At 38.2% G+C, this 18,284-nt stretch overlaps 1 protein-coding gene and 1 pseudogene across 1 annotated transcript; both read left to right on the forward strand.

Annotated features, from left to right (window-relative positions):
• Window positions 1–9,794: 9,794 nt before the first annotated feature.
• Window positions 9,795–12,198, forward strand: LOC135782529 (tubulin alpha-1B chain-like). Its single transcript, XM_065292877.2, has 4 exons — window positions 9,795–9,916; window positions 9,992–10,214; window positions 10,300–10,448; window positions 10,536–12,198. The coding sequence occupies exons 1-4, from the start codon at window positions 9,914–9,916 to the stop codon at window positions 11,511–11,513; spliced, it is 1,353 nt and encodes a 450-aa protein (XP_065148949.1). The 5' UTR covers window positions 9,795–9,913; the 3' UTR covers window positions 11,514–12,198.
• Window positions 12,199–12,633: 435 nt separating this feature from the next.
• On the forward strand, window positions 12,634–17,087 carry LOC135782530 (tubulin alpha chain-like; annotated as a pseudogene).
• The last annotated feature ends 1,197 nt before the right edge of the window (window positions 17,088–18,284 follow it).

Consider the following 18,284-nt stretch of genomic DNA (forward strand, 5'->3'; position numbering starts at 1 on the left):
AGTGTAGCAAGACAGATAGAGAAAGTTATTTTAAAAAGTTGACTTTATCAACACTTTCAACACCGCTACCAGATCTGTGTACTATAGTGGGGTGGATAGAAGACGTTAGCAGATGGCCAAAAATAAAGTTGCCAGAAACATATATATGTATATTATATTGGTGCAACCAAATGCAACAACCAGACATTTTGATACTGGGAAACCATTTTAATAAACGTTCTGAGTTGCTACCACGTCAGAACCAACAGGGAATAACACCACTTCTGTTGCCCAAATGCACACGCAGGCTATTTGATCACGTGAGCTGTAAAAGGGTCTATAAAATATGGATGTAGTGTCCGTGACATCACCCATAGGTGTGTAAAGAGCTTTTTTGAAGCCAATAGTTGGTGGGACTTGTCGTGCCCATCTTGGCATTGCGTCACCGCGCACTCACGGATAGCCAAAAATGGATAAAGAGATGGGACATGGGTGAAGCTAAGGTGGCTGGTTGCTGAAACCAAGCCTGTTTAGCTCAACAGTAATGACAGCAGTGGCAGTTCACCCCTCACTCAAACCCTTAATTTTGCAGAACTTTAAGACTAATTTAAACGGATGAGTACCAAAAAAATTTTTGTTCTGGCTGTCCGTCGATGAATTGCAGTTTAAGTCACTTCCGTGTTAGCTTCATCAGAGAGATTGTAAAGTTATCCCTCGATTAACTCTTGAAGTTCTACATAATTAAGGGGGTGACCATTTGAGTGACAGGTGAATTGCTTCTGCTGTCACTCTGGTCGAGCTAGGTGGGTGTAGTTTCAGCAACCAGTCATCATAGGTCCTCCTACGTCCCACCTCTTTGCCGATTTTTTGTTATCCAGAAGTGGCGTGCCTCCAAGATGGTGACGTCAGGCTCCGCCTACTTTGGGCTTTAAAAATGCTCATCACAAACCGACCGGTGACGTCACGGACTATGGTTTACATGCACAGTCTTACTCCGTTTATGCTTAATAAGTTGATATAAGGTCATATAAATGTAACATTTTCTGTAAAAGGGGTAAAGCTCGGAAATATATGAAAAATATGATTAGCACAGTAGATTGGCCCCGAACCAGCTTTCTCACAGTTTTGCTCATGTGCGCATGTCTCTGCGTATAAAAGACAAACGCCACAAATGAAAATAACAAAGTATCCCATAAGAGTCTGCTCTCAACATGCAGTTGATGGAAAAACGGCAAAATTAAAAACTCAAGTTACATTTACAAGTTGTGCGAATATGAAAAGAGATACAACATTATAGCTTTAGACAGATTTTCCTTCAGCTTTTTAAATGTCTAAAAACCTGCAGAATTTCTAATTTTCTGAATATGATTCATTCAATTTACTCAATTATTTTAAGGTAAGTGGTTGCAATCAATTTATTTAGGCTACATTTAAACAAAAGTTTTTAATTTTATTTTACTTTACTAATCTTTTTTTGTTTAAATGTAGCTTAAATAAATTGATTGCAACCACTTACCTTAAAAAAATTGAGTAAATTTAATGAATCATTTTTTTCAGTGCATAGCCGGTTTACTCATCTGCATGTACAACATGGTTTAAGCTGACTTTTATCCGCTTAGGGCCTGTCACTGTTTCAGGAAAATGAATAAGGTTTACGGTAAAAGAACTGTAGTATTGGGTAGAGAGGGGGGGGGGGGGAGAGAGAGGGCATACAAGATACAATGTCGGTAAAATGCCATCTTTGACTGAATTATTTTAAAACTCACACAGATGGAGCGTGTGTGTGCGTGTGCTTGTGTGTTTATGGTCAACCCCTCTTTGTCTATTGACATGATAATGGCTACAAATTGATGAACAAATTTCACTCACTCTGACAACAGTGTGGCAAAATACACAAATGCATCACCACGCACTAACAGGAATAAATCACAGCCCTACACCTCCTCCTGTTTTAATCAACTTATTCTCCCTGCCACTGACACCACTAACTAGCACTGTGTCTTTCCTGTTTGTCCCAGTGATGCTTTTGTACCCATGTGACAGCATTTTCTTGTGTAAAATACGCAACCTCAGTTGAAATTTGTACTATGCGTAATTCTTCCTTTAGGGTGGGAAGTTGTGTTCTTTTACTTTGCAACAATTATAATGAAAAGCAAAAACCAGAACATCTAACCGCATCAAATCAATTCAATTTAATACTTCTTTTATAGTTTATTGCAAGTGGTTGATCTGAAGGGCGCATGGTGGTTTCATTTTTATTCATTTTCTTAAACTTAAATTTGTTTTGACAATTTTATGCACACATTATTAGAGTTTGTTGTGTGACTTATATGTATTAAATTAATAGTTGTATTAATAAAAAAAAATGAAATCATTATTGGGGCATTCTACATTTTAGAAAAGTCAGGATTTTGCTGTCCATGGTGTCACACTTGCAAGTTGAAAAATTCATTTTTGTGAATCCTACAAAAATGTATGATTATTAAAAAATAATAATAGTTACACCCACCCCTAACCCCGCCACTATTTGAACGAATTTGGTCATACAAATTTATATCACACCATTTATTAGACACCTTGTCAAATATTTATGAATAAGATTGTGTTGGTGTCACTGTCTTTGTTGGTAACACTACTGACAAAAGCAGATGTGTCATCAGTATTTGAAAATTACAATGACTTAAAATGTAATATTTCTTTAAATAAGCTTATTTTTTATATAGCATTTTAATTTGTTTTATTTAAGCATTTTTACAAAATCTTCCTCTTGTTTGCCACTCCATTGAAGAATGGCTGACACGTAAAAATGCTGTTATGAAAACTTCATATATCTTATTTCATAATTTGAAGTGGATAAAGTAGACTGTGCTAATGAATTAAATCAATAATTATCTGCATTGATCCATGTCAGTATTGATTATCCTTAAATTCTTTGCATTTTCCAATCAGCCCTCCCTCCCACCCAGCGAGAGACAGAGCATACCGACGGCTTCTGAGCTGAAAGTGTTTATATGGAGATGAAATACTCACCTTCAGGAGTGAAGTGACTGGAAAACTGTCACAAATAAATGGAATCAATGTAATCAGCTAACAGCTGAATGCCACTGCCAGTTTCACACCATTTGTGTTTTAGTTGCTCCCAGGGGCTCCATCCCAATTCAGTATTGAAAATATCCTTAATTAGATTACTTAGCAAGTATAATTCACACTCCATGTTTCATATTGTAAAATAGTTACAGTTTTTCCTCACTCTCTAAATTTTCCATCTACGCTACATCATTCATGTTTTTATACCTATTATACTGCTGAGCAAATCACAATATTGCCAAGAAAGGATTAATGCTCAAAACAATACAGAATTTTTTTTGGAAAAAATTATATGTCGTCTTTCATACCATCTATCTGAAAACTAACAAAGCAAAAAGTAAAATACTAATACAACAAGGTTGTTGATGAGGACACAAGTTTGGCAAACCTTTAATCAACGTGTAATTCATTGCACTGTGTGTATGAGCTACAGGGTTAAGGTCACTACAGTGATGAATTAGGACACCTTAGTCTTGCTGACCTTGATGGTTGTAAATCTGCAGGCTAGCATATTTCTTTGTGATGGTCTGAGACCTGTTGGCCACTGCTTAGTGGATACTTTGCCTAATTTCATCAGTGGTATATTGCATGATTTAACTTTTCTCCATCTGGAAATCTAATTATTCTGTATTTGCAGAATAAATGTAAAAACAAAAATGTGTGCAGTATCATAACATTAAATGTATAAATTTGGCATACACTTTTATCCAAAGCGTCAGTTAATTTATATGTGTAAATTTTTATCAACATGTTTGTCCCTTGGGTTTAAACCAATGACCTTTTGCGCTGCGTTTGCAGTGCTCTACCACTGAACTAGTGCATGTGCACTATTTTAAAAAATAAAGAAAGAAAGAAAGATCGATCTGAAAATAATTATCAAACAACCAGCACCACTCGTAAAACCCCACACTCTAAAAAAAATTGGTGCTAAATAGCACCAAATGCTCGTTATCATAGGGGAACCATTTTTAGTGCTGTCTAGCACCTATAAAGCACATATGAGGAACTATACGAGGGTGATATAGCACCAGATATGGTTCTATATACCAGACAAGAGGGTTCTACACAGGTACAACATAGGTGCTATATGGCACTTAAAATGGTTCCCCTATGATTACAAGCCAGTGAACCAATTTTAGTATTATTTAGCACTGTTTGTTTTTAAAGTGCAGTTAGTGTATGGCAGGTGTTTCCCATGAGGTCCCCAAAACGTTTCAGAGAAAAATAGCCACCGAAAAATGTTACAATTTATATATTAGATGTTTATCTCTCATTTCTTGCTACATGCATATCAGAATCATATATTTCTTTGTGTCTTTCTAGTGTGTTTTTCTTATTACAGTCGCCTTTATCTCACATATTCAGGTTTATAAGGCAAGACTCCTTGTAAAGCTGCCATTGAACAAGATTTTTTGTCAAAGTTCCTGCAGTACAAATACATTTGAATTGAAAATGTATCTCTTCATGTTTATACATCCAGCATTACTCTATAATTCTGGCTAATTATATATTAGTCATAGGCCTACATAAAAATATATAAATTGCTATATATTTTAGATAGGGTCCCTCACAAAAGGTTCATTATATTTGGGGTCCCTTTGAAAACCCCTGCTGTAGGGTAAACGTTTTATGACTTATTTAATATAAAATATATTTTAGAGTGCAACAAATTTAATTTCTGAATAAGATGCGTGCAGCCTTTTGCTAAGGGAACGTTACGTTATTTTAGGAATTACATTTTCTTCTTGTCTCCTAATAATGGACTCAGTTGTACTTTCATGTATAAAATGAACACTGCTTTTAAATCTCGGTGTGGCACTGTCCCCTAGTGGTGTTTGCGTCACAAAACAATTTCAGTCAGGTAAATTATTCACGAGTTACATTCACTCTGTTTAAACATTCTGCTCTATGTGTTATTTCTGCTGAGCAATTTCTTGTACTTTCTGGCAAATTTGTAGCAAATTTCTCTGGTTAAGCGGTTTAAAATGTCACAAAACAGAAATGAACTTAATAAAACGTTAAAAAAACGTAATAAACTTACCTCTATGCCCTGGCGTACATCAAATCAAACGTGTGATTCAGACGAGCAATGGCTAACACATGCACACAGCTCTCTTAACTTTAGCCAGATCTTCACCAGAAACCACAGTTGGAGTCTGATAGATAGTTGTCCACTTTAAGGGTATCAGTCCAAAGAACTGGATGGTGCGTTTGGTCAATCGAAATGCCAGAATCTTTGGACACCATCTCCATGTGGTAAAGACAGCAGGCCATGTAAGTTACTGCAACGAAGTTTTTGTAATCAGTTAGCTTTCTCTGTAAAACTTATAAATTTAACATCTCTTCGGGGGAGGGGGGTCGCTCTTTTTTGAAGACAGGATGTAATATAAACTTTTTGATCTAAGCTTTTAAAGATGTATGAACAACACAACGGTAAATAGGTTGTGGCTAGAAGGGATACAGCAAACACGGGAATCTCGTGAAATCTCACTGGATAAGCCCTGTTTTAATCCCAATACTACTTGGTGTTTCGGCAGTATGATTTCAGTACTGTTTGAACTTACAGGAATTATATTATACCAAACAACTTACCCCAAGCGTAGTTTAAAGTTTAAGGACTTGACATAAAGTACGATATTCTTGTATAAACAGACTCGAAACACCAAGTATTTAGTAAGAGCTAATAGGCTGCAGCCAACCAAACCTAACCCTAAACCCAACATCTCGCGATATTTAGGCGTTTGCTCTATCCATTCTATCCCAAACCTGGTCAATCGGAGAGCATTCATGTTTCTTTCTGCAAGATTTTTCTGCCATCTGCTGGTCAAATTGCTAACTGAACTGAGTAGGGGGAGGCTGCAGACCTGGAGGCGGTAAATATACGCCCCTGGCAGTTTTTACGCCCCTGTTGTTTTGTTCCTCATGCGTCCAGTAGGGGGAGAAGGAAATACAGCGAATAACATATGGGGAGGCTGCAGACCTATGACCTACTGTAAAATGTATTATTTATATGTATTTATAAACTGTTGTGAATTTATATTAAGTTACATTTAGATATTAACCATATTTAGGCCAGTAAACATTAGGAAAGAGATAATATTGGTGTTCACAAAAGAATATTTATTAACACCATGACTTGGTTATTTCTTAACAGCATGATTCCTGTAAATGACTCTCCTATGGCTTGCCAGTCTTCTTTAATTGTTTTTATCCTGCTGTCAAGGTGCTCCCGCTCACTGACAAAATAAAAAAGCAAAAGTTGCATAGTGTTAGAACATACATGCCTATTATAAATGTGTATTTTGTGTGTTCACAGACTGTCAAAAAAATCACACATTTGTGATTATCCAATCTAATATTGCTCAAGAAACCATGTGGAGTGTGTTAAGATGCATGTAGTAAACAGAGTCTTGCCAGACCATGCCATGCAAACTAAAGACAGACAACAAGATAAAAATAAAAATGTAAATAATTTTAAAAGTGAGTGAGACAGAGTGGGTAAAGAGAAGACTAGGGGGAGCTTAACCTACACGTGGTTAGCTAAGTTTGAGTCAGACAGAACATCTGACTCAATCAAGTACTATGCCTTCTAAAATAAATTATTGACCACTCTTTTAAATTGATATCGCATCAGTCGTTTATAAATAATAAATGTTGCATCATTACAATACAATCAACAACAATAACTTTAGCAGATTATTTAACATACTTTAATTCGCTTCAAGAAGGTTCGCTGCTATCATACATATAGATATGGTCTGCTGTTCTGAAATATGACTAGGCTCATATACTAATATACAGCCTCTCCCTACTGGACGTACAAGGAACAACAGTGGCGTAAAACTGCCAGGGTCGTATATCTACCGGCTCCAGGTTTGCAGCCTCCCCATTTTGGCCCTGTTCCAAATGGCACACTTCATGTGGACTTTCGGTCTCATGGCCTTAAATTGCGCATGCTCGCTTAGTCTACGAGTCCGTAGGATGTCCAGTCATTTTTACGCTCCGAAGTGTGCTCATCAGCGCCCCCTTTGAACCCTTGATGCAGCAGGCTTCGCGCACTCTACCAACCCAGTACTGTATTTTTCGGTCTATAAACCGCGTTTTTTTTATATATATATTGACTGGTGCTGCGCCTTACAATCAGGTGCGCCTTGTAAGTCAGTATAAATAAATTTTGACATTTATGAGGTGAGAGACAACATTGCCGTTTATGCTGCTTCTGTAATTATGTAATTCAATGAATTCTGTAATGTGGAATGACGAGTATCCGAACTTTACACTAGTTGGCTTGTTCGGTTAATTTAGCCTATTCAACCTTCCAGGTAAGTTCTGTATGCCATGGTTTATCGTTTAAATAACTGATAATATTAATTTTAGCGTACAGACATCTATTCAGCCTGCTGTTCTGTCCGGTATTGTTTAATAACTTGCTTGGCCCTGTCCCAAATGGCACACTCCGGGCTTGTGGACCTCCTCAGAGTCTACACTTTGATGACATCATGTAGTGCAGACCCTTGGGACCCTTGACACGAGTCCAAGAGGGTGCACCGAACAGACTCGAGCGTCACGCCGGAAGTTGCCCAAGAGTGTAAACTCCTCCCTTACGTCATCTGATTGGTCTGATTTCTCTTTCGCAAGGACTACCGTAATTTTCGGACTATAAACCGCACCGGAGTTTAAGCCGCATCATTCAAAAATAAGTCATTAAGACGAAATAACATATATAAGTCGCAGTGAACTATAAATTATTTCACAAAATCCAAGCTGAAGAACAGACATTTAATCTTGGAAGACTATAGGCCGTTTCTCAAACGGAAGGCTGCATCCTCTGGAGGTGGCATATGGTATGCAGGCTAAATACATCATCAAGCCTGGTTTATTTCAGTTAACTGAGCACAACATTCGCAAGTCATAAGCATATTAGAACAATTTATCATTAACTAAGCATGATAGTAAACATATAATTGTTAATATTCTGAAAAAAAGACTTCTGAATGACACAGCCTTCCATTTGAGAAACAGCCACAGTCTCCTCTGTAATATTGCATGTCTGTCATTTACCACTTCCAACCACTAGAGGCAGTATAAAACTCGTCATCTACACTGCTCAGCCATAACATCATGACCACCTGCCTAATATTGTGTAGGTCCCCCTTTTGCCACCAAAACAGCCCTTACCAGTCGAGGCCTGGACTCCAATAGACCTTTCTATCAGAACCAGCATTCACTTTTTAGCAATTTCTGCTACAGTAGCTCATATGTTGATTGGCTCAGACCACACACGGACCAGCATTTTCTCCTCACATGCATCAGTGAGCCTTGCCCGCCCTTATGCTTGTTCTCAAAGTTTATGTGTTAGGAGCAGGAAAAATGGGCAAGCGTAAGGATCTGAAAGACTTAAGTGCCAAATTGTGATGGCTAGATGACTGGGTCAGAGCATCTCCAAAACTGCAGCTCTTGTGGGGTGTTCCCGGTCTGCAGTGGTCAGTACCTATCAATAGTGGTCCAGGGAAGGAAAAGCGTGAACTGGCGACAGGGTCATGGGCAGCCATGATGCATGTGGGGAGCAAAGGCTGGCCCGTGTGGTCCAATCCAACAGGCGAGCTACTGGAGATGAAATTGCTGAAAATGTCAATGCTGGTTATAGCCTACACAGCACATAGTTGTATTTTATAAAAATGCATGGACATTATACATATCACTGTGTTAGATTTAAAGTAAAATTTTAAAGTTTGTAAAGATGTTTAATAAATTAAAAATATATATTAATTGCAATACGTTTAATGTTGTGTTTTATGTAATGTTATATTATTAAACACAATATAAAAACATATTTATAATTTTTTTAAGTTATAAACAAATAATTAAATCTTTGAAATCATGAACTCAAATTGTAAATGTGTATTGTACTTACAAAACCAACAGCAGGCTCTTTTCAGAGTGACTTACAAGGCTGGACACAAAGCATGAAACAGAGAAATTTGATCTTCTGCAAACACATTAAGATTAAAAGTCTTACTTTTGAAGTGAAATGATCCGTTTACAGTCTGTTTCAACAATAAATTGGTTTTAGGGCAGATCCTTTGTTAACAAAGGTACATGTCATTAATGTTATGGAATTCAGTGTGACATTTAAGAAGTAACATCTCTTAATTCTGTTCACATATAAACATTGAATCTGTCTGTATAATTTACCAAAGGCGAATACTCAGAGTCGGGTTACACGGTTACAGAGAATGTGCACTGCACTTTTACGATACCCAGGAAGCCGCATGAAAGGAATATTTAAGGTTTATAGTTTTCACATCAGTATCCTTTAGTCTGAGCAACTATTGTATGACTCTTTACTTGCAACAAACCTCATTTAAAGCGCATCCCGAGGCTATCACATTACTCTCTGAAATAGGAGAAGGCATTATTAATTCATGAAAGTGAATTCTTCAAATAGCCAACCTACCAAATCTTTCTTAGGCATGCTTCTTTGTGTTGAAAATGATTTTGACCATAAACATTAATAAAAATGTTGCACATGTAAAGGAACATAGTTTGTTCAGCTGTGCTTTTATCGTACTGTTCCGCTGAGGATCAAAGGGGCTTTTTGTAACATTATTTGCAATCCTATTCAACTTCATGTCCTAAACAATAACCTTTTCCTTAGAGTGTAGGAGGTGCTAACCTCATTTTTCTTTTTGTTCTCCTACTTTTTTCGCCTGAAGATGGTATCGACACTGGCTACTTCTCTTATTACCTCACAATGCCCCGGGTATAAATATGTTCACTGTCGGAGTTTCACACATTTAGAGCTTCATTCCGAATCCTGATCATCGGCTCGAAGACTGAATACAATATGGTAACACATAACAATTTTGGTGTTAAAAACAATTTATAGTGTTAATGCCAATACTAATGCTTTCTTTCAATGCAGCGTGAGTGCATTTCTGTCCATGTTGGCCAAGCTGGAGCACAGATTGGTAATGCATGCTGGGAGCTTTACTGTTTGGAGCACGGCATACAGCCGGATGGACAGATGCCCAGTGACAGGTCAATAGGAGGAGGGGACGATTCCTTTAACACGTTCTTCAGCGAGACGGCTTCAGGGAAACACGTTCCACGTGCCATCTTTGTGGATCTAGAACCCACTGTGATTGGTATGGAAATGTCTTTAGATGCACATGTAAAGTTGTATATTTGGATGAGTGCAAATTTTTAATAACTTTCTGCTTTTGTGCATAGATGAGGTGCGGTCAGGTACCTACCGTCAGCTGTTTCACCCTGAGCAGCTCATTACTGGTAAAGAGGATGCTGCTAATAACTACGCCAGAGGACACTACACCATTGGCAAGGAGATCATTGATTCAGTCCTGGATCGAATCCGCAAACTGGTATTATTTCATTAAACTGTTACAATGACTTACTGTGATCATTTGCACCTATATTGTATATAATGTCTTGTTGCTCCTCTCTTTCAGAGTGATCAATGCACTGGCCTGCAAGGTTTCCTGGTCTTCCACAGTTTTGGTGGTGGTACTGGTTCTGGCTTCACCTCCCTCCTGATGGAGCGTCTCTCTGTTGACTATGGCAAGAAGTCCAAGCTTGAGTTTGCCATCTATCCTGCTCCTCAAGTGTCCACAGCGGTGGTGGAGCCCTACAACTCCATCCTGACCACCCACACCACGCTGGAGCACTCCGACTGCGCCTTCATGGTGGACAACGAAGCCATCTACGACATCTGCCGTAAAAACCTGGACATCGATCGTCCGACTTACACCAACCTCAACAGGCTCATCAGTCAGATAGTGTCCTCCATTACAGCCTCGCTGAGATTCGATGGAGCTCTGAATGTGGATCTGACTGAGTTCCAGACCAACCTGGTGCCCTACCCCCGTATTCATTTCCCTCTGGCGACATACGCTCCGGTGATATCTTCTGAGAAGGCTTATCATGAGCAGCTATCTGTGGCTGACATAACCAACGCCTGCTTTGAACCAGCTAATCAGATGGTCAAGTGTGATCCTCGACACGGTAAATACATGGCTTGCTGTCTTCTCTACCGTGGAGATGTGGTCCCCAAAGATGTCAATTCTGCCATAGCTGCCGTTAAGACCAAACGCAGCATCCAGTTTGTCGATTGGTGCCCTACTGGTTTCAAAGTGGGCATTAACTATCAGCCTCCAACTGTGGTTCCTGGTGGAGACCTGGCTAAAGTTCAGAGAGCTGTGTGTATGTTGAGCAACACTACAGCTATTGCTGAGGCCTGGGCTCGTCTAGATCACAAGTTTGATCTGATGTACGCCAAGAGAGCCTTTGTTCACTGGTATGTAGGAGAGGGCATGGAGGAAGGAGAGTTCTCAGAGGCCAGAGAAGATTTGGCAGCTCTGGAGAAGGATTACGAAGAAGTGGGCACAGACAGCATTGCAGAGGGGGATGAGGATGGAGTGGAATTTTAAATACAGCTTTCTTTAAATCTCAGGGTAATCTATGAAATGATTTTTATATACCTTACATTTTTAGTATGACAAATTATTTTGCTATTTTTATATTCTGTGGAAATCTAGTAAAATGAACTAGACTAGAATAAAAGTAGCTCAGGTAATACTTCAGGGGAAATTGATTATACTTCGTAGGCAAAGATCTTTATTTACTTATTTAAGTCTTTATTCTATTAATGACTTATATATTATACGTGACCTACTCAGAGAAAACCTAGCTTAATAATTTTTTTGTGATTTACATAAAGTCACCCTACATAATGTAAAGAGCATACTGTGAAAATATAACCTTCATATCTTTAATATTGACTGAGTAAGGTCAAATATTGAAATCAATGTAAAAGCAATGAGTGAAATCCAATTTTGATGATATAAGATTATCTAGCCTGGATTTCACAGACAGGGTACATATATATTTTTACAATCTAGTTGCACATGCAAAGCATAGTACATACTATAGTACATTTTTCACTATTTTACCCCTCCCCCTGTGTCTATGCAGCACAAAAATGACCAGCTGCTGTACTATAGCTGTTACCCATAATTCAGCTGTCTGTGCATGCCTACAGTATGTGCATCACTATGAGAAGTTGTATTGTTATTCACTATCATTGTACCATTGAAATTAAAGTCCAGTGACAACAGGCCTGTGTGTTTGTCTCCTTCTGTATAACAAGAGCCATGTACACTCTTTATACTTTTGTAAACACATAGATAAGAAATATTTTTGCATTCTGTATATACTGTATTCTTCAAGTTATATATCATGTAAAGTAATTACTATGACATTTAACATTCACCACATATTTTTAATCTATAGCTTTTCTTTATACAGAATATAAATCCCAAACAATAAGGAATGATGCTGTATCATGTTACATACAAATACTCAAGCTATCAGTTGTCATATGGCTGGTATGCAGCTTTGCCACGTGATCATAGAGAACTACGATTTGTATTCGGTAAAATTCCTACTTGCATCTTTTGTCAAATGTGGAAAAAGCCAGTAAAAGGTCAAGATTGATTTTACAGACTCAAAACTCCCTAGAGGACAACAGACTATAGCTAATGTAGGAAGGAGTGCCCTTCTGCATTGCGATCATCCTGCTTCCTGCTGACTCCCTCCCTTCCTCCTCCCTCTCTATATAAACCCCACCTCATGTTTGTCCTCCACATCTGCCTTCTCTTTCCGAATCCTCAAGTCGGCCTGAAGGGAAATCTGAAAAAATGGTAAGTCCTATACTTGATATTCTTGAAATTCTACTCTTTTCATGAACCACTGGATTAAAAATGTTCCTATTTGTACATGTACAGCTGATGGAAAGCTATTATGGTGCACTTTTGGTGTTTAATGTTTCAATAACTCTTATTTGAGTTGAATGTTATGATGTGGAAACTAAGTTAGCAGCACTGTAGTAAAATAAAATGTTTCATAAAAAATAAACCAATCTGTTGTGAAGCATTAATCCTTTATGACTTTCAGTGTTTGCCTTTCATATAAAGAGGAGGATGTGGCTAAGGCTTACAAAGCCTCATCCCAGACCATCACACAGATAAAGCAAGAAACTCCAGTTCTGACAATAAAATCGTCTGCGTTTGCTGTTTTAATATAACTCACAAAACCTTCTTTATCTACTAAGGAGAAAAGGAGAAATACAGAATGAAAAATTATGCTGTTACTTAAGAGAATGAATGCATTCATGCCTTTATGACATAAAGAGAGTCATCAGATGAGATAATGAGTGACCAAATAGATAAAGAGAATAAAAGATATATCTGTTCTAGAAAAGGCCTGAGTGAGACATCTCTGCCTGGCTTTTACACAAAGGGGAGCAGCTGAATGGGACAGGGAGGGGCTGAACTGTGGATTGCCATCAAAGCAAATCACTCGCACTCTTATTCTGCATTTCATAGAGTAAACATGATTGTAAATACAAAACAGAATAAATGATTGAACAATAGATCTAAAAGCTTAGGTAAAATGCATTATTTCATTTCATTTAATCATTCATTTATAAAGCACTACTAAAACAACAGAGCGTTAACCAAAGTGCTGTAAGCAATAAAAGAAAACAAAACATAGAGATTAAATAAATTAATATTTTGGCATTAATAGTTTGACTGAATTGAAACAAAAATAAACATATTTTAAACAAATTTAAAACAAAGAAAGACATAAAGCAGTGTTTAAAACTAAAACTGGCTACAGTACAATCTCAGAAAAAGGTACAATTGGTCGTCACTGGGGCGGTACCCTAAGGGGCATCGGTTTGTACGTATGTCAGTACATTTTTAACTTGTTTTGGGTACATAATTGTACCTTAAGGACCTATTGTGTATCTTTAAAGGCACAGTCAATGTTTTGTTCTAGGGTGTACTGCATCTTTGATCTTTCAGATAGCCCGACAGATGACATCCAGATGACGTCAGAGTAATAAGAATATAGAGCTATTGTTTGTCATAGACAAAACTGAGGACATATAAAAGAACAAAATATAAAACATAAATTTTCATATTATACACTCAAAAAATCCAGGATTAATTTTAGCACAGCGATGGAGCGAAAAGGAACACAAGTCAATGCAGTATATATTTAATTCATATAATAAGTAAATGTATATCTTGTATATTTTAGTGTCTTCAAGTATTTTAATTTTATGTAACAACAACATCCTGCCAAGAGATGGCAGATGCAAGCTAGCTTTATAGCTAACTCTGACATAACACTTTTGGTATGCACGATCCCTGTTTAATAAATAAATAAAATACAAAATAATATAACATTTTATCTCCTCTCTCTACAAACAGCGTGAGTGTATCTCTATGCACGTTGGCCAGGCTGGGGCCCAAATGGGAAATGCATGCTGGGAGCTTTACTGTCTGGAGCACGGGATTCAGCCGGATGGACAAATGCCCAGTGATAAGACAATAGGAGGAGGGGATGATTCCTTCAACACGTTCTTCAGTGAGACAGGAGCAGGAAAACACGTTCCACGCGCCATCTTTGTAGATTTAGAACCCACTGTGATTGGTAAGTTGAACCAACAGAATATAGGCAAAAACACTGAACAAATATCGAAAGAACAACACATTTGAAAAGAAGGTTGCATTTTCCTAAATTATTTAATACATTTGTAGCTCAATTTACATTTCTATACAATTCTATATAAAAATAACAGTTTATAAAACATTTACATAGTATGTATATAAAAAAATATTGTTTGAAGGGATGCACCTATGCAAAATTTCTGTCCCGATACTCATTAACTTTAAATGACATCATACAGATAGTTCCCTCTCGATATGGTTCACTTCGCATTGCACCAGTAGCTTACGCTAAGGAGGAACTCCTGTTTCTCGGATACTGAAGCCTATTGGTTAACATATGTGAAAACACAGAACAATGGTTTTCGAGTCCGCCATTTTAAGTGGAGGCCACGCCTATATAAGTCCAAGTTAAATGCCATTCAGTACCTTTATTCTCCTTCAGCGCGACCACCTCACTGCTCCGAAAAAGAAGCTTGTTCGCTTGTCGTCGAAAACCAGACAAAAAGCATCTCCAAGCGATTTCCCTGCCTCTATCCAGACGAGCAGAATTACCTATAATCGCATTAATATAATGTAACTTACGCACTGCAGCTCATGCCAAGCCCTTCTGCTCCCATTGAGAACTGCACAGTCCCTGGTTTGAGCCGCTTAAGCTGGCTGACCTATAGTCCCTCTTGTTTACAACTGCCCTCCTCCTGGCGTTGATGTCAGTTAAGCGAGTTGGCTCCGTCCAATTTGGCTGGCTCAAAAAAAGGAGTTTCCCCAACGCATCAGCTACTGACGGTATGCTCATTCACGTTATCTCAGGGAGCCAGGGTTGCGTGAGTAACCTTATTGTTTTACTTTTTACTCGTTTTAAATTATTATGTTGTGAAATCCTAGACTGTAATTCTGTTGTCGTTGTCAAAATAATCCCTTTAATAAGACCCTTTTCATTGCCAGGATATAATCTGCCCTGATCATTGTCTGTTTTAAACAATTTGTCGATGCCCAATAGTGGGATAAAATGCTTTTATCTGCCGATACCGATTATAGGTCGATATATCGGTGCATTCCCAACAGTTAGTTAATCAGTGGACATAATAACTGTTTGAGAAAAATGCTAAACTTGTGTTGTGTTTGTTTTTTCAGATGAGGTGCGCACAGGTACCTATCGCCAGTTGTTCCATCCTGAGCAACTTATTACTGGTAAAGAAGATGCTGCTAACAACTATGCCCGTGGTCATTACACTATTGGTAAAGAGATCATTGACTTAGTGCTGGACAGAACCCGCAAACTGGTGAGATGTTTAAAAATACTGTGACTTAGAAGCATGGTATTTTAAATGAAATAAAGTACAGTGTATAATAACCTAACTCCCTTTAAATCCAACAGGCTGATCAATGCACTGGCCTTCAAGGATTTCTCATCTTCCACAGTTTTGGTGGTGGTACTGGTTCTGGCTTCACCTCCCTCCTGATGGAGCGTCTCTCTGTTGACTATGGCAAGAAGTCCAAGCTTGAGTTTGCCATCTATCCTGCTCCTCAAGTGTCCACAGCGGTGGTGGAGCCCTACAACTCCATCCTGACCACCCACACCACGCTGGAGCACTCCGACTGCGCCTTCATGGTGGACAACGAAGCCATCTACGACATCTGCCGTAAAAACCTGGACATTGAGCGTCCAACTTACACCAACCTCAACAGGCTCATCGGTCAGATAGTGTCCTCCATTACAGCCTCGCTGAGATTCGATGGAGCTCTGAATGTGGATCTGACTGAGTTCCAGACCAATCTGGTGCCCTACCCCCGTATTCATTTCCCTCTGGCGACATACGCTCCGGTGATATCTGCTGAGAAGGCTTATCATGAGCAGCTATCTGTGGCTGACATAACCAATGCCTGCTTTGAACCAGCTAATCAGATGGTCAAGTGTGATCCTCGACACGGTAAATACATGGCTTGCTGTCTTCTCTACCGTGGAGATGTGGTGCCCAAAGATGTCAATTCTGCCATCGCTGCCATTAAGACCAAACGCACCATCCAGTTTGTCGATTGGTGCCCTACTGGTTTCAAAGTGGGCATCAACTATCAGCCTCCAACTGTGGTTCCTGGTGGAGACCTGGCTAAAGTTCAGAGAGCTGTGTGTATGTTGAGCAACACTACAGCCATTGCTGAGGCCTGGGCTCGTCTAGATCACAAATTTGATCTGATGTATGCCAAGAGAGCCTTTGTTCACTGGTATGTTGGGGAGGGCATGGAGGAAGGAGAGTTCTCAGAGGCCAGAGAAGATATGGCAGCACTGGAGAAGGATTACGAAGAAGTGGGCACAGACAGTGTGGGAGATGATGAAGAAGAAGGAGAAGAATATTAAAGCAATGTTATCCAAGCTTTTCTTAGCTGCCCAGCCAGACAATATCTGACCTGGTTAAGAATTAAACAAAGTTCATGTGCACTAATTGGTTTTATAAAATCAAAATTTGACCAATAAACTGAAGAAATATATTATTTTGTGTGTGTGTTTCTTCATGTTCTGAATCTCCAGTCATTATGACATTTAACTTTTAAAACAATTCTTAAGTATTTCAGACTTTTCTAGCCAATTTTGGCAAAAATTGTCACCTTTTCACATAAGATCAAACAATACTTAATGTATTGATGGGTAAATGTATTAAATGTCATTCTTATTCATCTCAATGGCAGTCGCTTAGTTAGCAGATGTACCCCAGGTACAGTATACTGTACACCGCCATTAGGCTGCCAGCTTTGTTTCACTAATACACAGTTACTTTTAAACCAATCACCTGAGGCATAAAGACCATGTGACTGACTTAATATTAGAAATCTGTTTTGCAGAAAAAATCAATCTGTTTTGAGCCGTCTATAAAATTAATCAAGATTCAACTGAAGAGTTTAGTTCCAAAAATGTCCTTTTTTGATTGATTGTGCATTCCAATTAATGTCAATCAAACTGCAGTTGGTTTGTTTTGATTTAAGCCTTCATAAGTTAAAAATACTGCTAAGTACCACAATAAAACACAATAAAAGCATGATAACATAATAATAAATATGTTTTGACAAAAAAACAATCTATTATATCATGAAATGTGTGTGTATGAGAATTTATATGTGTGTGTATTAGACCAGCATCTATGTTTGAAAATGCTTGTTCATTCCAAGATGACTACAAGAATTTTGTAGGAGACAGACAAATTGCAAAGGAAGGAAGAGACCTAAAGTGCATTAAAAAATGAAGTCAATGACATCCTTAATCAGGACAAAAGGCTGCAGGCTCATTTATTATGCGCTGACCATTTACTGTTTAATTTAAGCAGCCTGTGTACTTTAACTTGGCTCTCAGTGGAATGAAAGTTTTATAAATTAAAATATTAGAAAAAAAGTTTTAAAATGCATCACAAACCATACAACAGAGGAGACCAAATAAGATACATGTGAAGTACATCATGAAAAGTTAATGAAAGATCTAACTGTTTAGACAAAGGTGAAGATTAACGTTTTCATTTCTTGAGATATATAACGATAAAAAGTTTTAAAATAAAAAGATATTTAAAGTTACCGACCTTGCCAGTTGCTCATTTGTACTGGTCGAACTATATGTAGCGATGCGCAGACCGATCGGCGTATGACGCCAAAGTACCGCGAAACGCTCTCGCGATATCGCATTTACAGCATTGCTGCACA

Source organism: Paramisgurnus dabryanus, chromosome 15 (assembly GCF_030506205.2).
Source record: "Paramisgurnus dabryanus chromosome 15, PD_genome_1.1, whole genome shotgun sequence".
NCBI classification, from domain to species: domain Eukaryota; kingdom Metazoa; phylum Chordata; class Actinopteri; order Cypriniformes; family Cobitidae; genus Paramisgurnus; species Paramisgurnus dabryanus.